Source organism: Tasmannia lanceolata, unplaced genomic scaffold, assembly GCF_043159265.1.
Source record: "Tasmannia lanceolata isolate RefF3 unplaced genomic scaffold, GAP_Taslan_0.1 ptg000002l, whole genome shotgun sequence".
Lineage (NCBI taxonomy): Eukaryota > Viridiplantae > Streptophyta > Magnoliopsida > Canellales > Winteraceae > Tasmannia > Tasmannia lanceolata.
Window position 1 is genome coordinate 44600238 of NW_027518679.1, and position 23487 is coordinate 44623724.

A 23487-nucleotide genomic window follows, 5' to 3' on the forward strand; every position below is an offset into this window, starting at 1 on the left:
AAATTTGGATCGTTGATCAAGTGGGTCCTATTTGGATCAATGGCCCGTATAAAAGAGATATGAATCCATTCTGATCATTGATTACGATCACCTACACAACAAACCTGCTCCCATTGAAAGCAATCTGACCAGTCAATTTGTGGGACCAAACAATTTAGTGTCCACAAGATCATTAAATCTTTCAACTGATCGTTGAAAAATCCACTGTTATTGCTTTCTTAACTAGTGATATATTCGCCACCATTTTCTTCCCTGGGACAGCCGGTGAAACCCCTCTTTTATGATTGCCCTTTTAGACTGCAAGGGGCTGTCCCCGGGAAGAAAACGGGGGGAATATATCATTTCCCCCTAAGAAAGTGATCAAAAGGTGGGACCCAGAATTTATTGCCATTAACTAATTAATTTAACTGTCCATCCGTCCAATAATAAAGGGCAGTAGCTACATAAGTGCATGTCCTTTCAAGGAGGAATGCTCCGAGGTGCTACCTTATTGGTGCAGCACTAGGGCATAGTGGTCCCACCTTTGATTGAACCAAGGCCTTCGTATGAGAGGCTTAAGGCCTCTATGGCCCAAAACAAAGGCCTTTCATATGAACGGCTTGGTACAATCAAAGGTGGGACCCACTATGCCCTTGTGAGTTGTGTCGCACCACATTGGAGCGCCCTCATGAAGCATTCCTTCCTGAAAGGAATGTAGTCTTGGTTTGGATCAATCTTGTAATCATAATGCATCATGCCTGACTATATGTATATACATGTGTACACATCGAACAAACCCTAGACCAAAATGTGTGTTTAAATTTTTGCAACGGAACCCTAAACGAGGCTTAATGGATCAAGGACTATGAATCCCAGTTAAGCAACCGCGGGGGAATTGGTTGACTTCTAAAAATTTGAACTTAAACTTTAGATTTCAATCACTAGCTAATTTATAGTTACTTAATAAAGGTAAATTGATTGGTTCAAAATGATAACAGCAATAGGCACTATAGAATGCAAGATAAGATAAAAATTATAACCACAGCATAGAATCACAAGTAAAGAAATAGAGAGGAGTGCACCAAGATTTATAGTGGTTTGGTCTTAAACCAAGACCTAATCCACTCTTCGCAAGTTTGTTTGCTTGAGGCAATCCACTAATCATGATCCTCCTGTGCAGCTAGATCCGAGCGAATACAATCTCTCTTTGTAGCCGAGATGGGAGCCAATACAGCAAGCTTCAATGCTCTTTCCACCTTTTACAATGAAGAATGGATGAATATGTGAATGCCTTCTATATAGGCTGATGCACCTCTCAATACAAAGCTTCCTCTCCAATAATGAACGTACAAGTAAAGACTAGGGAGATCTTCTTCAAGTTGATTGCAAAATGAAAACTTGGGAAAAAGAGAACAATGAAAAACTTGGGGATTTGTTGAATGCAAGTAAACCTGAATTTCCAAGTATTAAAAAGTCATTAAGCGCCTCATTTATGTTGATATTTATGGGCAAAACCAAGATATGACTGTTGGAGGGCATGTTGGGCATTTTTTAATTGAAAAACATAAAAAATAAAACTAGGTATTACATATAAGATAAAACTGGTTCGCAATGGCAGATACCAGTAATCGGAACCATAATCATGCTAAATGAGCTTGTAAAGCACTGATAGAAACTAACCGATCCGTAAAAAGATCACATCTTTAAAACTTGGAGGCCAGGGTTTGGAAAAGCTTTGCATTTCTTTTGAGCAACTTTCAAGTATGAGTTTATGTGCACGTCAAAAGCACCTTGAAAGCTTTGAAAACATTTTGGTTCAATAACTTTGAGAAGTTTAAAATGATTTATAAAGTAGCTTTGAAATGCAAACCAAAATGAAAAATATCTCCATGCAATTTAGAAGATATATAATGAACTGTTTTCCTTGGCTTTGCTTGATCTTCCATCTCCTCCAACTTGGTTTTTGTTCTTGATACCATCCAAATGATAAGTATCATCACCTTGCTCAGGGAATATGTCATCATCCAAGGTTGATCCTCAAGCTTGGGCTTTAGTACAATGCAATTTTGGGCTTTTAATACCTTTATTAGGTAATTACAAGTGTCCAAAAATAGCCCTGATATTAATACAACTATTTTCTTACTATAGAAAACACTTATAAAATATATGGATCCTGAGCCATCCGACTCACATTAACAATGTGTGGTCCCCATTTCTGGTTAGAGCAATAAAACAAGCCAACTCGTACAATGAGTTTCAGTACTGTTTCACAGACCAAATCCAAAGAACCACAGATAAGAAGGAAGAAAAAGGTGGAAATGACCCAAAAACAAGGGCTGTTGAATTTTCCCCATATAGGTGTAATGAGGATATTTTCTATGGTGTAAGCCCTTATAGTCCCGTATTTTTCAAGAAGTTGAGAGGGTTGGGATCATCATCATCCTATAGAAAATGATTTTTTGGGCATAACCTATTTACATTGTGGGCCACCACATGGATGGTTTGGATCTTCCTACAGTGTGGTCCGTACCATACTTTTTGAAAAAATACAGGACTGTAAGGGCTTACACCATATAAGATATCGGGTAATGAGAACTGAAGAACTGAAAAAGCAGAGATAGCCCATGTGAGAATTGAATGAAATTTGTTAGAATGTATTATCGTTGGATCATTAGTGTGATAGATTAGGCTACTTAAGAGTTAGTTTTTAGTTATTATCAGTTGTGTAATTTGAATTTGAAAGGAAGTAGTTTAGGTAGTTATGCACATGTATTCACATATTTCATGAAAAGTTACTTATAAAACTCTCTATAAATATAGTGACAAGGGCACCCTAGAAGCATTGGGTTTTCTCCACATTTTCATCATCTTCTAAACAGGACGAGATCTCGAACACGCCCGGGTCCTAGCAGGGACACGTGTCTCTCCATTATTGCAAGATGGGGAGTTACAAGATCTGCATGTGCTTCACGAGAAAATTCCGGTGGAATGAAGCTCAACCTCCGGCCGACGTGAAACAAGCTTTCGAGTCATTTTCCGGCGGTGCTGATCTTATGACGTCCGATCAGCTCCTCCGGTTCCTCGTAGAGTGGCAGGGAGATGCCGGCGCCATGATCTCCGACGCCGACTCCGTGATCCAGCATATCTGGCTTCGTCGCCACTTCGGCAAGTTCTGGAAGCCCCTCCTTACCCTCCAAGATTTCCACCATTATCTTTTTTGCACCGATCTCAACCCTCCGATCAAATCTCAGGTCAGCATTTTTCTAAATATTGGGTTGGCCGTAGATTTAATTAATATCAAGGATTTATTGGGTTTTTTTAATAGCTCTGATACTATATGAAACAACCAATTACTTCAAAAGCTTAAGTTGTTTGAGTTGGTGTTATTTAATCATTTTTACTTCAACATGTGGATTTTTAGGTCACAATTGGCTACCATGATTTTATTTTTCCGGGGGAATATTTGCTTATCTAAGGCACAATGGGAGAGGGACTGAGTAAGGAGAGGGCAAGAACAGCCTAAAAAACCAAGAAACAAAAAGCTCCACTCAAAATCTAATCGACTTTTTCCTAATTTTTATCTCTCCCTCGATTCTTTGGTGCCCTCTCAAATCTCTCATTTGAGTTGTTGGGTTTTGAACTCAGGACCTGCCACGAGGCAATAACTCTAATACCATGTGAAGCAACCACCAACTCTAAAAGCTTAAGCTGTTAGAGTTGCTGTTATATGCTGTTAAAGTGGGTGTTATTTAATTATTTATACTTCAAGAGATCCTACACATATGTAGGTTAGAAAAAAGAAAAGAAAAAAAAAAGCTAGTCAGATAATCAGAGCAGAAATTTTATGCATTTTTTTAAGTTTTAACAAGTTTGTGTATCTCTGTGAGTGGATTTCTAGGAAGAAAAATTAAACTTTTGAAATGCAACATAGAGATCTGGTTCTTTTTGTAGCTCAGGTGAGGCATGTCCATTTCATAGATGAGATGTTCCTGGGTTAGGTCCGAATGAATCATAGACTTGGGGGCTTAGGTTACGAGATTTTAGTATTTTACATGGTGTAAGCCTGTATAGTCTAGAATTTTTCAAAAGGTAATGTAAGGCATACGCCATAGGATGATCCATTTGACGGGCCAAGATGGAAATACTTGGTACCCCAAAAATCATTTAGGAAATGATTTTTGGGGCACAACCATCAAATGGACAGTTTGGACCATCCAATGGTGTAAGCCGTACAGTATTTTTTGAAAAATACTCTACTATATAGGCTTCCACCATATAAAAACTAGTGGTGAGCCCGGAATTGGGCCCACTTTTGTAAACGGGTACGTAAAACGACAAAGCTAGAGCTGCACGGATGAAAAAAGAAATATCATAATAATGTTTTAGTGACCCAAGTGAGTCACGTGCGTCTACAGGGTGGTGGCACAGATGGTAATGTCGGTTGCCGATGGCAATGACCTGCAGCTGTTGGTTGGCTCTGGGGAATAGTGTGCGGTCGACTAGTAATCTGCCCATTTTTGCCCTCCACTTTTGAACAATGGACTTGATTTTTGGTACACACCCTATATATCGATGATGATGGGGCCTTGCAAATGAATGGTTTGGATCACCACAAAAAAGGTGGGAACCATGTGTTTTGGCACTCAAGCTCATATAAGCTTATATGAGCTCAAGCTCACAAACAGTTTTCCCAACGGCCACGGACATTATAGGGTTGATCTGGGGTGTCTATGCCTTAGAAATACGCTAAAAAGTGAGTTTGTGTGGCTGTTCTCTCCTGAAAAATGTACCGCTAAATGGCCTAGCAAGTCCTATTTTATAATGGGCAATTATAAATTCGCACCCTCTATATGATAATTCGCACCCCTTTAAAGGAGGGTATGATGTAGACTTTGACACTTTTTAACGTCAAGTCAGGTTAATGGTGCGAATTATCCTACAGGTGTGCGTGAATTTATCATTGCCCTTTATAATTTGATTAAGATTCAAAAAGGGGGAATGATATCAGCATAACCATATTTTGATATTTTCCCTAACCCACTTGTCTTTTAGTATTTATAGAGCTATCAAAAGGTTATTACAGTTCCCAGAAAGCTCGCACGAGTTAATTAAAGAAGAAAAGATTGCTTGGTTGTGCAAATATCAAAATACAGTTCTCAAAATATGGTTGTGCTCATAAACATTTCCCTTCAAAAAAAAAATTATGAATATATAATAAAGAGGGATTTACTAAGCTCCATCGCAAAAGGCTTTTTGTGGCTGGTCTGTCGCAATTCAGACCAGCCACCTCATGAATGGAGACAAAAGCGGGTGTGTGGAATTGCGACAGACCCGCTTTTGTCTCCATTCACGAGGTGGCTGGTCTGAATTGCGACAGACCAGCCGCGAAAAGCCTCTTGCGATGGACGCTAGCAATTCCCTAATAAAGAACCACATAGATGTACAAATCCGGTTAACGTTTAACAAGTTATAAAATGCACCTTTCCTTAAAAAGTTAGTAAGAATTGGTAAAAAAAAAGAAGGGCATTTTAGTAATTTTGTAAAGATGTAAGAACCCAAATATTTGGATTTTGATTTGAATCTGTAAATCGAAAATATGTGGATTTGAAATCCAAAATTTAAAATTCACACCTAATAGTTTTTTATTTTGTTGCTGGATCAAATAATGTCTCACGGACCATGGATAGTCCGATCCCGAATCGATATGCATTCCAAAAGGTCCGGATCATGAATATGACTTGGGTGGGTCCGATTACATACACGTGGCGTGCAGGGCGTTGGGCCCACTTTGTTCAAGGATACATAATAAAACGACGAAACCGGTACGCCGAGTTGTACGGACAAAACGAAAAGAAAGATCGGAAAATTAAAAAAAAAAACAGACACTGGAAATGACCGCACGTGAGTGACGCGTGTCCAAGTGTTCCTGGGAAAATTAAAAAAGGGCAGTCTATATTCGCCCCCTCTTCTTACTGGGGACAACTCCCTGTACTTTTACACTAGAGCCAGAGGAGGCTGTCCCAAGTAAGAAAAAGGGGCAAATAGATCAGGTTCTTTCTCTTTCCCTCTCCCATTTTCAAGAGTTTCTTGGGAATCATCATCGATGGCACTCCTCACTTTAGTAAAAGTACAATTTGGCACGCACCATAGGATGATCCAAACCGTCCATTATATGTATATGGCCACAGCCTAAATAGGTTGTGCCCCAAAAATCATTTCCATAGGTTTGGATCCCCCTCTAAGATTATCCAAACCATTACCCAAAAATCATTATCCAAACCGTCAATTATATGTTAGGATCCACCCTCTAAGATTCAGTCCCTCTATAGATCGGAGGGTTAGGATCAACATATGAAAATGATTTTTGGGGCACAACCTATTTAGGCTGTGGCCCATCTAATGGACGATTTGGGTCATCCTATGGTGCAGGCCATACCTTACTTTTTAACAAAGCGAGTGCGATCGTCAAAATATGGTAGTGTTCTGCTTTTTGTTGGTCATGTTTTGTTTTAGTTTCTGAAATCTTGGATCTGTTTCTTCTTGATAAATACATGTTTCAGATGCTTTTACAATTGCGTGCTTATATAGAGCACTTAACCCCCGGTTGTGAGCGATTATTAGACTCAAATTGAAGCCGGCCTTAGATGATAAACTTAATGTTGAGAAAATCCCCCGGGCAAATCCGATCCCATCGTGCACAAATTAAATGGAAAAGTAAAACAATAAAACAACCCACAAGATGGGCACCAAGATTTTACTTCGGCCAAACGGGTGAGAAACACGATCTTCCACTCTGAGAAAAACAATATGCAAGGATTACAATGGATTAAAACCAAAACCCACAAGCCAGAACCCTTTCCTTGCTTCTCTCAAACCAAGATCGTACACAAGAGTGTTATCCGAGAAAAAACAAGCAAGAGTAAACCCCAAGAGGAACCAAGAAGAAACCAAAGGAGAAACCCACTTTCTCCTTCTCTCTTTTCTCTCTCCCCTTGGGCAAGCCCCCATTAAAATTTGAAGCCTACCCCCCTTATGTGTAAATACTTGCTCCGCCACTGTTTACTGCCCCAAGAGAAATCACGTTCTCTAACTTTTATATCTTAGGTTTTCAAAAATCCAAAATCTCAAAGTTTCTAAATGTATCTCTTTCCTATTTTGCCTTCTTGCCTTCCCATCGAAGAAAATCCACAACCTGAAAACTTGTCTCTTTACCAACTGAGAAAGAGACCCTATGCGTGTGCCATTACCCTATTTCCACCTAGCCATCGAGATCTTAGGAACACTAGTCACCGTGTTCGCAACCAGACGATATAATCCGCCACACTTCTCTTCTTTTTTCAGAACCATACAGTTGCGTGTGATTTTCATAGCTCCACCTGCAACTCTGGAGTCCAACTGACCAAGTGTCATTAGATTCTTTCGCATCTTTAGGACATACGCCACATCACCCAAAGTACGAAGCACTCCATCTTGATCTTGATCTTGACCGTTCCAACTCCCATGGCATCACAAGTAGACACGTCACCCAAAGACACTACACCTGCCTTTGTCTCCTGAAACATATCAAAATATTCCCTCATGGAGCATAGAGCACCCTGAATCTGAAATCCACTCATTATGAGGAGAAATGCGATTAGCTAAGGAGACTGTGAGACGTCTCCAACGTCTTCGCTTTGCTCATCTATTACAGCCACTGCAGTATTCGTAGCACTATTATGGGCCTGGTCAGCTCGCTTCGGACAATCCCGCTTGATGTGGTCATATTCCTTGCAACGGTAATATTGCACGCCTTTTCCGTTGACCCTAGATCTTGACATGCCTTTTCCTTATCCCCTATCAGACGACCTTTCTCTTTAATTCCCACCATGAACAACCAACCCATGCTCTTCACTTCCACCAAGAACAAGTTTCTTCCACATCTCATTTGATAAAAGTGACGTCGTGACTTCCTCCAACTTTATCATATCCTTACCATGCAGTAAATATGTCACCAAGTTGTCATACGAATTAGGAAGCGAAGTAAGAAGCAAAAGGGCCTTATCTTCTTCCGTCAATTTTTCTTCAACCTTGTGGAGCTTATCCACAAAGCTGTTGAACACCGTAATGTGTTCCAGAAGATTTCTGCCATCCTACATCTTCATCTTCTTCCATAATGTTAAACATCATGTTATCTGCCAAACATAGCCGAATCGTGTTGTCTGCCTTCGACTCTATGTCTTCCCACTTGGCATCTGTCATCTTCTCCGGCTTGCCATCATTTCCCTTCAACGCTTTAGCCAATCCTTGGTGAACTAGGATGTCCTTCACCCTCATCTGCCACAGGGTGAAACTGCCATTTACATCAAATCTGTCGATGTTGAACTAGGTAGAACTTGATTTTACCGTCATCTCATATTACTTCGCATTTCTCAGTGTAATGCTCTACCTAGAACAAGAATCTTTCTTGGACAATCTTTCCACTCCCAAAGATCACTCTAGCCGAGATCCAACCACAACACGCACGATCACTCCACCCGGCCTCGACGATAGCTCCAACCACAGCTCTGATACCACTTGTTGAGAAAATCCTCCGGGCAAATCCCATCTGATCATGCACAAATTAATCTGAAAAGTAAAACACTAAAACAAGCCATAAGATGAACACCAAGATTTTACGTGGTTCGGCCATGCCTACGTCCACGGGCAAGAAACACGGTCTTCCACTGTGAGAAAAACAATATACAAGGATTATAATGGATTAAAACCAAAACCTGCAACCCATTCCTTGCTTCTCTCAAACCAAGATCGCACACAAGAGTGTAACCAGAGAGAAAACACCCAAGAGGAAACCCCAAGAAGAAACATGATGCGGATGAATCAAAACCCCAAGAGGAACCAAGTAGAAACCAAAGGTGTGTAAACACCCAAGAGAAAACCCCAAAAAGAAGCCCACTTTCTCTCTTTCTCTGTTTGCGACGACTTTCATTTAGACTCCAATGAGCAGTAGCAAGAGCCATAGTAGGTGTGTAAAGAATCTCGCACCGGAAGCTGGGATCGCCGCCGCGGAAGAAGTGGTGGACGAGCATCAAAGCCTTGAGGGTAACGATCCAATTGCATCTTGCCAAGGCGCTTCAAGAAAGTGGCAATAAAGGCAGTGACGTAGCTGTGTGTTGGTGTTTGCTTTTGGGTCTAAAGGATATTGAATATGCAACAGTGTAGGGGGAAGCTAGGTGCAATGCCCAGCGGACGGCTAGATCGGTCTTCCGTAGGGAAATAGAATTGATGTAATTGTAATCAGCCCAAAAGGATCGGGTGCTTTGATACCATGATAAATTATAGAAATTTCACTAATAATGATGCTTTTACAAGAGAATCATTAAGTGCTTATATAGAGCACTTAGATGATATGCAAAGAAAGATGTTACGATAAACCGGAAAGAGATACGAATAGAATATTCTAATCTAACCTAACTATGAATATAATCTAGCTAGGCTGCCTCATTTAACCAACTTGCCTAATATACCACCATGATGATCCAACTGTGAGATCTCATCAGATCTTACGACTTTCAGATCTTACATGCCAAATGTAGATCGGAAACAAATCAATTAGAGAGACAGCCTTGCTACTTGTACTCAAAATGATTTGAGTAGATCAGAATCCTACTCAAAAAATAAAATTATTGTGAAATTTGAATCCCTAATGAGGGAGATTAACAGCAAGGAACTTTCTTCTTTATTTAAATAATCTGAATAACAGCAAATGAGTCTAAAGAACAGTAACTGCGCCCTGAATGTGGTATCATAACAAAATTGCAGCACATAGGCATGGTTCTTTTGCATATTGCATTCTAGATATGCATTTCAATTTGTAGGCAAGATTTTCTAGGAAGTTGGAAACGAGAATCGGATTAGAAACTTTGAGATCTTCAGTTGGATTTGAAATTTGTAATATTTCAAATATCTGATATTTGTAGAGCATAGTATCTTTGCCTTCTCTATGGCCAAGATAAATTTTCTTTACTTTATGGGGTCACCTTCCTCATAGTCTCTGTATCTCTCAATTGGCTTTGTCAATTTGGGTTGGAATCATATAAGATATTTCTTCTTCATATACACTGATCATGGAGAATCTTTTGTTGTCGGTTTTCAATAAAGTTTCATTATCCAACATTTTTCTGATATCTTTTAATTCTTTTTTTTTTTCTGGATCTTGTGTTATTCTACAATACTAAATTTGATTTTCTGTGTCCATCATTTGGCCAGAGGAAGCTCCTACATAGCCTTTTGAATATTTTGCATTCAGAACTCAGTATACTATTTAGAATATATTTGTTATTTTACACTGCCTAAAATCAAATAAACTTAGATTTCCATCCAACAATCAATGTATAGGAAACTGAATTTCACCCTTGTTGGTTTTCTAAATCTATCAAAATCTTTGTTAGATTTGATTTGATCTCCCAAAATGAGTGCACTTTCAATGCAGACTCCTCACCAATACTAGTATGTGAAGAAGAGGTTGAAAACCCAATGCCCTAGCAACATGAGTAAAGGCTTTTTTTTTTTTTTTTTTTTAATTGACAGATTTCATTAATATTAAGATAGCAGATGGGACCAGTAGTCCCAAACAGCATTACAAAATATTAAAGTGGACTGGGTCGACATGCCGGCCCCAGTCCAAAGGAAAAGCAAAACATTGATATGGTTTATATATCCACATAGTATGTGCACACCTTTTGTAAAAAACCACCACTTACTACCGGCCAACTATCTAGAGAATGCCTCCTCTTACAATTCTGGAGGATTAAATGAGATTGCCCCTTTTAACTCAACACATACAAACTTCTGATACCCTTGGAAAGACCCAGCTAGAATATCCAGACAGAACAAGGCGAGAGAACGAAACCCTCAAAGAGGGGAGGTCTCTGCTATCCAAGATCTGTCAGCGAACAGAATGATACTCTTGATCTCAACACAGTCAGGAGAGAAATTTAGCCACCTTAAACTCTTGCATTGCTCTTCATTAGCCTCGGTTCATATGTAAATCAAACAAAACTTACTCAACTCCTGACACTCTTCCAGACTATGGTACTTGTATCAAACACTTACAAAGTGATAGTTGGTGATAGTCTACCTCTTAGGCATAAGACAAATTTCACCATGAGATAGGATTGGGTAACAGTTCTGATGTCTTCATACACCATCTCATAATGAGGTAGCTGAAAGAAATCATGAGCACATTATGGAAACTGGTTTGTATATTATGTTACACAGTCGAACCATCTTTAAAGAGCATTTCATACTTCTGCTCGTACTACCAATATGCTTTTTCTTTTTTGAATATTTGGGGAATACAAAATGCATCCGCGCCTACGTGGACCACAACAAAAGAAAAAGAAAAACAACAAAAGAAAAACCAGACTACAAGTCATGCATCTCATGCCAGACCAGACCCTCAGACTCTAACAGAGCAGAACAAAGTTAGCCATTCGATCAACTCAAGTGACAAGGAACACCCAACAAGCCTCAATATATAAAAAAGCTCTCTAAGCAAAAGTCTATATCTCCAAGGAGTGGGGTGATCCCTCCTAAGCTATGTTGCTTCAGTACGGGTAAATCAAGGACTTACTATCTTTGGGATCTGATGCTACACTGCTGCTCAATACCTTAGTAGATCGACTCTATTACATAAGTTGATTCATAACTTTTATCTCATGACATAAGTAAGTAGTTCTTATTGTATCGGCCCCAAAACCTCGCTCTGCTATTCTGCCCAAGCCTGGCTGAGGAAGAGTTACAGGAAGTAAAACACAAATATGCCTAATTCGGACCAGGCATACTATATTGAATGATGGAATCATTCACGATAAATAAAAAGAAAAAGTAAGGCCACACACACACACACCGGGTTGGATTCTCCCAACCAAAGGCTCAATTAAGCTAAATTTTGATGGAAGCATCAAACTCCTCACTCATAATGGATCTTCCATCCATAAAGAATGATTTTCCCTAGGCAACCAAGTTTATTACTACTATTTTACACCACCCATTCCATAATGGTTTGATAGATGAAGCCCATTGACTCTAAGTCTAAGGTGCATGTTGAACAGACCAAAGAAAAAACTCCATACCTGAATTGCTGTAGGACACTGAATGAACAAGTCAGTGGGGGGGCTACAATGGGATTCCACAATGAATACAATCCCTAGCCTCACAAATGTGCCTTTTCACCGGTTGGTCCCCCAGTCAGGATTTTCCCATGAATCACACTGATGGAATTGAGAACTATGAACGGTAAGAAAGTAAGTTATACATAAGATTTTCTACTTTGAATTTTTTTACTTTAAGATCTTCGTTATTTATCTATTAATCTTTTGACTTTCTTCATGATCAATTTGAAAGGCAACTCATTGAGCTACGCAATTTTCTAAATCATACCATTCCTTAATCATGCCTATTTAGTCTTGACATTCTCTTCTATTTAATCTTCACTTCTGTAAGATAAAGTTTTTGTGGATGCCAGATTATAAATGGTCGGTATAGTGACTAAATACTTGATGCTATGCCTTCATTCCAGGTTCACCAAGATATGACTGCTCCATTGTCCCATTATTACATATATACAGGCCATAATTCCTATTTGACTGGAAACCAACTCATCAGTAACTGCAGTGATGCCCCAATCATAAAGGCACTGAAGAGAGGTGTAAGGGCAATTGAACTGGATATGTGGCCAAATTCTGCAAAAGATGATATAGATATTCTCCATGGAAGGTACCGAGTTATAACGCGAAGCCAATCAATTTAGACAGAGTGCTGTCTCAATCTTGTTGAATTTTGTTGTGACTAAGTTGCATGAGGAACATGCTTTTGCAAATGAATGTAGTATTTATATTATTTTATATCTTGTATTAGAGGTGGGTAGGCAAGAATCCCAGGAAAATGATAATATCAATGTTGAAATGCTTAAACTCTAGGGAGGCAGCCCTGATGAGGAGCCCTTACATGACCAATGTCATTAGAAATTTGATGCAAATCTGCGTCTAAGTACAATAGAACTGCATATTTGAACCTGAAAGGAAATGTCATGCAATCAATTGGATATTATATGTAGCTTTCTCTGTTCTCAATTATTCCAATGTGCCACTTTACAAATTATATATCATTTGATAACCAAGTCTGCAATAATTGATTTTTTGGTCTTCCTTTTCATTGGAGCATATAAAAAATTATTTGAAATTGTGTGATAGAATTTTCATTGTCTGTAATTTTAACTTTTGAATGGGTTAATTATAAAAGAACTCTATTATTGTAAATATTGCCCCAATTAAGTAATTATCAATTGAAAGGGCATTTATGCTAAGAAAGTGTCTTCACATAAACAATGCAAATACCACATTCAACCCATAAGATTCCAGAATACCATTCCACAATTCAGGACTTCCTTCTTGGAGAAACAGTAACTTTCTTATTCTTAGAGTGCCCTAGGTAACTACCTAAGCTTGCGAAAAGATAAACTCCTACCTGCAAAAACAACCCTTAAACTCAAAACTTCCCCTATAACGATAACTTTTGAAAATGACCAAACTAACCACAAAGTTGCCAGAGTGGGGAGCGAGTGTGAGAAGCGATGTGGGAAGCAGAAACGAGAAGCAAGGGTTTTAGAAAGAGAAATTACAAGAAGAGAAATACTCTAAAGAAAGTAAAGAGTAAATGTGTGAGAAGCATCACTGAAAGTCACTATGAAGCATGTAATAAACCTCATTGGAAGCAAAAAAGAAGTGTATAGAAAGAGTAGGGTTATAATGGGTTAAGGTGGAATATTTAATGTAGGTAAGGATTACAAGGAGTAAGAAGAGCCATTAGAATTACAATTTTTAGGGATTTATATTTTCACATGCTATATTCATGTAGATTTAATATTCATTTCATTAAAAAAAGATCCACATAAGTTTCATTCAATTAAGAGCCCCTCTTTCTCTGTTTCTCTCTCTCATGCCAACACCATAAACATTCAATTAAGAATCCTTCGTCCAGTTGATGTTGAGATTTTAAAATCATATCTTTCCTCAAGATCAAGGGACTTTTATCATATACATTTTTGCATCACTAGCTATGATAGCATTCACAATATCTTGAATCTTGAAGGGAACTTGGCTTATTTGAGACCAATAGCCTACTATATCTTATCATTTGGTATCTTAAAGTGATAAATTCCATACGTTTAAATATCGTTCTGAACATGATCTACTATTATTTTTCATATATCTGATATGCATAACATGGAGAGGTAACATGTTATTCCAACCTATTTTGTTCAAGTATCATAGTTGCCTGCATTAAATTTGCACATAATATCTTACCACCATATAAAATAAATTTGAACCAAAAAAAATTACTGTTTAGCGCATATTTTTCTTGGTAAATCCTTAAAATATTCTCGTGATTGCAGAAGTTTGTACCTGGTTTATAAGCTAATCAGTTAATGGACTGCTGTCCAAGTATGGACTTTGGAACCATGGATTAGTCTCTGTTGGTTTGTACAAATTATAAAATCATACTCTCTAGAGTAATTATATCTCATTTCCTCATTTCTGTTTGAAGTGACTTGGATTTCTGCAAAACTGTAGGACTCTTACCACTCCAGTGAAACTCATAAAATGTTTGACATCCATCAAAGAACATGCTTTTTCTGCATCTCCATATCCTGTTGTAATAACCCTTGAAGACCACCTTACTCCAGATCTTCAGGCTAAAGTAGCTGAGGTGAAAATTTTATTTTATTTTCATCTTGGGTGATTTTACTGCTATTTTCTATTCGAATTCCCCATTTTAATGCTCTTAAATTAATTTGTTTTTAGATGGTCACTCAAACATTTGGAGAAATGTTGTTTATCCCTGAGGCCGAATGTTTGGAGGAATTCCCTTCACCAGAAGCTTTGAAAAAGCGGATTATTATTTCAACTAAACCACCTAAAGAATACCTTGGATCACGCAAGGAAAAGGATTCAACTGAGGAAGAAGCATGGGGTAAAGAGGTTCCAGGCCTTAGAGCTCAACTAGAAAATGATGATAAGGTGCGATCAGGAACAACTTTTGCGGCATTGTTCTGTTGATTTTATTGATCAATTACTGATCTCGAAATGGTCCACTAATTCAAAATTTGCAACATTTGCTAGCAGAATGAGAATGATAGGAGTGAACACGGTCGGGATGAGGATGATCCAAATGATTTTGACCGGAAATTTCGTCAGGACTCGGCACCTCAATACAAGCGTCTAATCTCGGTTAAGGCTGGGAAACTGAAGGGTGGGTTAGCAGAGTCACTAAAGGTGGATCCTAATCAAGTTAGGCGACTTAGCTTGAGTGAACAAGAACTTGGGAAGGCAGCGAATTCTCATGGAACTGGTCTAGTGAGGTATTGCTTTTGTTTTCTGTTATGGTCCTGAGTGGGGGCCATCCTAGGTACGGGACTAGGTGGGACCCAACCTGATATGGGACAGGTTTAAAGGGCCTAACCTAACATGTTCCATCACGGAAAGGGCGACCTATGGAGAGGACTACGTAGAAAGGGCTACCTGGTAAAATACAGGCAACCTGTGGAAAGGGCACCTAGAAAAAATGTCAAGACTGAAAGCCGTCACACAATGGGCCGCCTAGGTATGGGACTAGGTGGGATCCAGCCTGGTATGGGACAGGTTTATAGGGCCTAGTCTAACGCGTTCCATTCTGGAGCTTTTGGTGTATTGGTTAGGTACCTAACATTTTCTCATAAAGATTCATTTCACAGAGATTTTTGTGTTGGTTAACCAAAATTGTTAAATTATCTAATTTCATAGAAAGAAGAGGTCTTTTTTTAACGGTACCATCCAAACTAATAAGATACTCTTCAATCATGATGATGATTGTCTTGCTAGTCGTTCGCTACTAAAAATAAGGGCATCAATCTTGTGAAGGTAAATTAAAAAATAGTTAGGACAACTCCACTCTTTGTGAAGGTTCATTAAAAAATAGTTAGGACAACTCCAGGGAGTTTCTTTTCCTGTAGTATTTAGTCTAGATTTTCATGGCAATGAATGTTTCAGCTCCTACATGCATCTCATAAGTGGACTATATGAACATGCTTGGCGTTTTATGTATTTCTTTCTTACTCATGGAAATAATGTTTGCTAACTGCTTGATCTGATTATTGTCATTTGTTTAGGTTTACCCAGAAGAATTTGCTGAGGATATACCCAAAAGGTATACGCATTGACTCTTCAAACTACAACCCATTGATTGGGTGGATGCATGGAGCTCAGATGGTTGCATTTAATATGCAGGTTGGCTCTGTGTTTCATATATGATTTGGAATATAAATTGATTATTTTGCAGTAATCATTATGATGATACCAACAATCCTTATATTTCTATAATAGCACCCAGCTATACTACAAAATGACTCATGATTAGGCAAAAGATTTTTTTTTGAACTGGATTAGGCAAAAGATATTCAGACAGTATAATCCTAGAGTACTTAGACAACACCCCCAAACTGTTACATAAATAGTATCAGCATCACAAAGTTGGGATTTTTACATACATTTTGTTTCTTTTATTGAATAGTTTGTGTATTTCTACAAACATAGTCCTCTACATTGATGCCATTATACTTTCAGATGTGACCAAATTAATAGGTTACCAGGAATGCTTCTTCTAATGAATTTTGCACTCATTAAACTCCAAGCCGGCTTTCCTACAACAGGGATATGGAAGGTCACTCTGGTTGATGCATGGAATGTTCAGAGCCAATGGAAGTTGTGGTTACATTAAAAAACCTGAATTTCTTATGAAGATTGGTCCATATAATCAGGTCTTTGATCCTAGAGCAAATTTCCCAGTGAAGACAACTTTGAAGGTGAATATTTACCCACATTCTGCAGTTATTTTCTTTCCCGGTTTAATCCTGATTTTCAGTTCTGTGCTATAAACAGGTGAATGTGTATATGGGTGATGGATGGCGTATGGATTTCCGCCAGACACACTTTGATACATGCTCCCCGCCAGACTTTTATACAAGGGTAAGATGACAGGAATTAATATTGCAATGTAGAATCTGGTCCTTTCCCCACCTTCATGAATGCTTTCTAAATCTTCTTCTTCTTCTTTTTTTAAATTGACATTTATTATCCAAAAAAGTGCCAAATAAGGAACAAGCTGTCCCCTAATAGGCTACAACAGTACCGCCCCTACATATAGTAGGATTAGCATACATATCCGATATATGCAATCCATCCTCATTTCCTGTTACATTACCCAATAGCCTAAATTGTATCGAATCCAACCAGAAGTGTCATATTTGAGGGCTTCACCAAAGTCATGATGCGCACCACCATGCCATGCAGACTAGTTGTAATCCTGCACTCCCGATTTTCCGTGAGGAAACCGAATGGTGTTGAAATCTCCACCAAAGTATCCAAGGCTCAGTCCAAAGAGCAGATCATTCATGGGTCCTTATCATATGACGCGTCATCCCACTGTCCATCTTTCATCTTCTTCATTGCACCACCCTGTGCCCGATCGTTTCTGAAAATACCCCCTCTGCCTCCGATGACCTCCTACGCCATGATTTTTTTACTATTTTTGTCCCCGCATTCTCTTCCTATCCATCCTTTTTCTTGTGAACGCAACAGAGTTTCCTTCGCTCTTTCTCCTCTTCCAAGCACTTGAGAGTGGCTTCGTACTTGGCACCTCTGTCGGGCAATTTAGAAACAACCATGGCTTTATTACATTGCATTCTCGCAGTCTTTTCTTCAAGCTGAAGATCGGAAAGATCATTGACATTGTCTCTCTGGGAAGATCTGCAGGAGGATCGTCTTCCTCCATCCGTCCGACGCCCGTCGACGACCTTAACCCCCAATCAACCAATGCTCTCTAAATCTATACATACTAAGATGTGTTAAAAGTATAAAAGATTACATAACGCCTTCTCCAACAGCTTAAGCGCTTTGGAGTTACTGGTTGTTTCACAAGATGGGACAAGGGTAAAGTTGCAAAACCATAAACATGTATAAATGAAAATTTTGTAGCCATTGATTAATCTATCACACAGGTTGGTATAGCCGGAGTCCCAGCTGATGCGGTAATGAAGAAGACGAGAACAATCGCGGACGATTGGGCACCAGTTTGGAACGAAGAGTTTTTGTTTCCATTGTCAGTTCCAGAACTGGCTTTGCTTAGGATTGAAGTCCACGAGAAGGATGGCTTTGGGGGGCAAACATGTTTGCCTATATCACAGTTGAGAAGGGGATTCCGATCTGTTGCTCTTTTCGATCGCAAGGGAGAGAAGTTCAAGTCTGTTAGGCTTCTTGTGCGGTTCGAATTTGTTTCAGATTGCTGCTAATCCCTGCTAAGTTTCTTGTTCATGTCAAATATAGTGTATCTGTCCTGACTCCTGAGTAGAAATTTGGGGGAATATATCATTTCACTTTGAGAATTGATTAAATTATTTTGGTGAATCCATGAGTATTTCTTTCTGAGGTTGGTGAACATAACTATACTATCTATAGGGCGCGTGGTTCGTGAGCATGAGCTCACCGTGAGCTAGAGTCCACAAACCACTTCTCCCATAGTTGTTTGACTCATCCAATACAGGACCTCACATAGATAGCATCTTCCTAGGAAACCATCTCAATACCATAATCCTAACCATTCAATCTATAGGAGCATAATTTCTAGCCATCCATTTTAAACCTCCACTAATCATAACCCTAACCATAACCCATAATCCTAACTATAACCTATAAAACTAATGGGTTGGATGAGTCAACCAACTATGGGAAATGGTGTTTGTGAGCTCTAGCTCACAAACAATATATCCCTATATTATTATGTAAAACAATAAAAGTTGAGAATTCATTAAATTAAAAACGATGAGAAATTTTTTTACCTGGAAGGCTGGAACTTTCCTCGTAGAATACTGCTAAGTAGTGTTTGGTTGTCAACCTCGTGTAAGGGGCCGGTTTCATTACCAGTACAGAGAGAGAGAGAGAGAGAGAGAGAGAGAGAGAGAGAGAGAGAGAGAGAGAGAGAGAGAGAGAGAGAGACCATTATTCCCAAGAAATCCAAGCAAAAAACTACCTTTTGTGGTTTTTGGCTTGGATTTTGTTAGGAGGATAAAAGGGGTGACACATCAACGGACGAGCAGGAGACAACCAAGGGACATGGCATCCTAAAGTCAAGCAAAACACTTAAGACATCCCAACTTTTGTGCAATCAAACAGACCCACAGTTCCTCTTTCCATGGATTATTTAGCATGGTGGTATTTCTTTCAAGGTTTTTTCCATGGAAAATGAAAATTTTGGAGTTTAGAAAACTCATTTTTAATGGATATTTTTACCAAAATCGAAAATTTTCTTTTTTTGGAAAATTGCCAACCTGCCCTAGAATTTTTCTTTCCAAGGAATATTTAGTAGAATCTTACACAATAATAATGTATACGTGGATTTTAGAATCCAAGTTTTAGTTTGAAAGGGATGTAAAATTCTGGAATTTACAATCCATTATCCTGGATTTTAAGTAAGAATTCTAGGTTTTAGAAATCTCTCCCCCATCTTGAGATTTCTAAAACCTGAATTTAGGACAATCTCCTACTCTCTCGCTTGACAAAAAGAGGGGTGAGAAATCAGAAAATGACGGGACAGTATCCTTCTTCCCTTGTTTGCCATCCAGGTTTTTGAGGAAATTCAAGCAATTGGCCGATCCCGTGATGGCCAACATGTGGCATCAGGCCCATATCCTGATCCTAAACCTCCAATCTGTAGAGATTACTATAATGTGACATTTACATACAGATTAGAGGGTTAGGATCATCCCATGAAAATAATTTTCGAGTCATTGGGCTCGAACAAATGAATGGTTTGGATCTTTAAATAATATGGGCCCCACCATATTTTTTGAAAATGCGGCATATTCACCCATTTGAAAAAATCCTCGCCCTAAAAAATGGGTAAAACAAACTTAGTGTCATTATCAAACTAATGTACTATGGATATCGGTCTACTTATATGTAGACTATACGTAGAGGGAACACGGAATATTCAATGAATTTTTTCCCTGGAATATTAACTTACCCAATGCGGAGGGAGGATGGGAAAGGTAAAGACACGAGAGGGTCTGAGTGAGTGAGAGGGTAAGAAAAGCCTGAAGAATAAGGAAACACAAAACTCCACCCAAATATGATTGATTTTTCCTTGTTTCTTAGCCACTTCTCACTCACCCCCGGCTCATTTGTGCCCTCTCCCCACCTAAAAAAGCTCACCCTCACGGGATCACGACCCATTGTCCCGGCCATTGTTAGCACGCATGTCGTCCGAGCATAAGGGGCATGATGACTTGACGTCATCCCCACCTTCCTCCGACGGAATCCATTATAAATTGCCAAACACGACCTAATTTATTATGAAAAAAATTTCATGGTTGCCAAACATAGCCGAAGTGTATTTTTTCAGCTGGATATCATAAACAAATGTCTAATGGTAAAAGCATCTTACAAGCATAAATTTGGGAACTTGGCCCATCCACGGTGGGGTTTACCTGTTGATCTTTTTTTCTTTTTTTTTTCTTTTTTGCTTTTTCATTTTTTCTCAATGGCACCTGTAGATCTGTTTCCACCACTATAAATGTTAGGGGTGCAACTTGGGTTGTTTTTTGGGAATTCGGGTTGAGTTTTTACCATAAAATAGGGTCGGCTTTGGGTTGATTCCAATTCATTTTTTAAGCGAAGCTCAACCCGACCTGACCCGAATTACACAGCTAATTGTAATGGTAGACAAGGCAGCAAACTGGACATCATAAATTCATTCAAGCAAAAACTTAAGGAGGTGAAAGGGTCTGGTCTTGATCAATGCATTACAATTGGCTATGAGGGTTAAGAGAGCAATCAATTGAGGATTGCAAGTACAATTGGATGCTGCTAGTGAAGACATGAAGAGCACATTGAAGACTATTTGTGCAGATTGAACTTTGGGCAGATATCATAACCCGAACCTCGTCACTACGACATCATAAAATGCAAAGGATTTTCTCCTTGGATTGTTCAATACTTTCTGATACACGTATCTTCTGGTGTATATGAGGTACTCACAATGTAACTATCATACGTGTACATGTTTTAGGGTTGTTGGTGTGAGTTGTTAATGATGTGAGTGTGCAAATAGATTGGTGATACAGCACTACTTTTGTGCTTGTATTTAAGTAGTTGTATTACAATGGAAATGTAGAGAATTTTGCAACCAAGAAAGAGAAACTTTGTTTTTTTCAAGTCATAGTTCCTCTCGAATTGAACCATTAGGAGATGATCTGGTAGCCTCGAGTCAACCTTTCTCCTCTTCTTTTTCTATCTTCTTTGCTTATTTGTGTTACAGCCAATTAGGAACGTAACATTTTCATGTAAAGCAATCCAATGATATGGAGATGTCAATCGGAAGAATGAATCTAAGGGATGATGATAAACTGCGAAAGGATGCCCAAAAGTAGTAGACACCATTTGTTCATGGGAAGACTTGAAGAGAGATGAAGGCTTAGTTTGTTCAAGAAATGTGGAATTTTCTGGTGATTAGTCTTATGATGACTCCCACAAATTGGGACAGTGCAAGAGCATGTAAGGAAGTTCTCATCAATTGGAATTTCAGTTTTGGCCCGAGCAAAGTTGCAAAGAAGGGGACCATTGGAATTTGAATTGGGGGGTCACAGGAGTTGTGCGCTTGATGGATTATAATCCTAATGGGGGAAGTCAAAGTGATGGTGGATGGCTCATATAGTGGAGCAGATTGTACATTTTATGAGGATAAGACAGCTTCTTCTGATGAGTTCGAGAAGGAGAAGAATTGAATATGTTCGAGATTTTCTACGAGAAAACATGTAGGACTAAAAAAGAAGCTACCACTAAAATTGCCATACGATCCATCCTACATCAAGGTGTCTAAGCGATCTGAGGTTGATTGCAGTACCAGAAGGGCCTTGTATTAGGTAGTTAGCTCACTGACATTGGGGTATGTTAGATTTCAGAATGGGATGAAAAAAAGTTGCCTAGTGACAGCATGCACTCCAAAGAGCACAAGTTGCATACAAACAGTGAAGTCTAGAGATCTCAGTTCAGTACATGTCAATGAATTTATTTCCAAACAATGAAATGATAATACACACAAAATGAAGATTATCAAAATTCATGTGGAAGATTGTCAAAATTCAATTCCCGATGACTAGACAACATTGATACACAATGATCAAATCTTCCTTTGTACACTGATGATTGGAGCTACATTTTAGCCAATGCTACAGATTATATAAAAAGAGGAATGCCTGATTCATCTGAAGAGGGCTGTACAGCACGCATTTTGACATTGTACTTCCTGCAAACAGAGATCCCATCGTTCGAACTCAAGTCTGAGTTGTTTGTTACAGAGGGAGAGGTAGAAGTTTTCTCTTCATAAGCATAACCAATATGGTTCCCACATTTACCGCAGAGGAGTTTAATTCTCGGCCGGAAAAGGCCCCAAGTATTCTTGGATATGAAATAGGGTAGACATCGAAACTCATCAATCTGAGTGAACCGGCTCTTATCGATGGAAAGGAATGATATAACCCCCTTCTTTAAGGAGTTTCCATATTTAGAATCGATGTTAGAGGTATTCCGATTCGAAGAGCTTAAGTTTAGTGCATAGCCACAAGAACCACAACTGCATTGCAGATGAGCATATGTGTTACAACAAATATGTGTGTGGTAGTCAAAATGAGCTACCCAAATTAAATAAAAGAAAAAACAAAAACAAAAGCAGCAGCAGCAAATTCACGCAGATGGGGAGTTGTTTCAAGATTTAGACCCACTTTGGATACCACCAAAATTAGTCCTCATTTCCTCAGTTTGGTTGCAGGTCTTTACCTTGTAGAGTAGTAGTGTAAGTAGTCAACTGGGAAGAGACAAGCATTGGATTTCCTTGGAACTTACCTCATAGAATAGTGAGTAGTGTTTGGTTGTCAACATCGTAGAGTAGTGGTACAGTGTCATTACCAGTAGAGAGAGATAGGGAGAAAAGCACCATTCCCAAGGGTGACACATCAGCAAACAAGCAATGATTAACCAGAAGACATCCCTGGTAGTTTCCAAGGATTTCAATGCTATATTGGCAACCAAACAAGGGGTTTCGCTGATGTGGCACCATAATGCCAAGCAAAACCCCTAAGCCATCCCAACTTTTGTGCAACCAAACAGAAGGCCACTTTGGGAGCCATTAACTAAGTCAGATATAAAAGCATCATTAGCGCTTTGGAAGCCATTAACTACGTTACAAGATTATCAGAACAAAATGTTTAAGGGTACCCAAAGAGGACTTTAACTTCTTTATGGGACAAACAGTAGAACATGCTTTCATGTTTAAAATAGAGCATTGAGTCCAGTTACAACCCGTTTTCTAAATGGCAAGCAGAAGCTTGGGAATTGAACTAATCCCAGAAATTGAACAAACAATTAGAAAAAAGAGAAGGTA

The 23487-nt window shown here is 38.9% G+C and overlaps 1 protein-coding gene and 1 pseudogene across 3 annotated transcripts; one reads left to right on the top strand and one right to left on the bottom strand.

Annotated features, from left to right (window-relative positions):
• The first annotated feature begins 2756 nt into the window (after positions 1-2756).
• Positions 2757-18458, top strand: LOC143885353 (phosphoinositide phospholipase C 2-like). Of its 3 annotated transcripts, none has more exons than XM_077389492.1 (9): positions 2757-3230; positions 12539-12735; positions 14592-14727; positions 14823-15038; positions 15141-15379; positions 16166-16283; positions 16706-16858; positions 16935-17021; positions 18063-18224. In XM_077389492.1, exons 1-9 carry the CDS (start codon positions 2919-2921, stop codon positions 18084-18086), a joined length of 1482 nt encoding a protein of 493 aa, XP_077245607.1. In that variant the 5' UTR covers positions 2757-2918; the 3' UTR covers positions 18087-18224. The 3 variants fall into 3 exon arrangements, with proteins under 3 accessions (XP_077245607.1, XP_077245593.1, XP_077245596.1); XM_077389478.1 differs by having other exon boundaries at positions 2761-3230; positions 18053-18458; XM_077389481.1 differs by having other exon boundaries at positions 2765-3230; positions 15144-15379; positions 18053-18458.
• A 3825-nt stretch (positions 18459-22283) lies between these two features.
• Positions 22284-22954, bottom strand: LOC143892241 (uncharacterized protein At4g08330, chloroplastic pseudogene; annotated as a pseudogene).
• Positions 22955-23487: the final 533 nt, after the last annotated feature.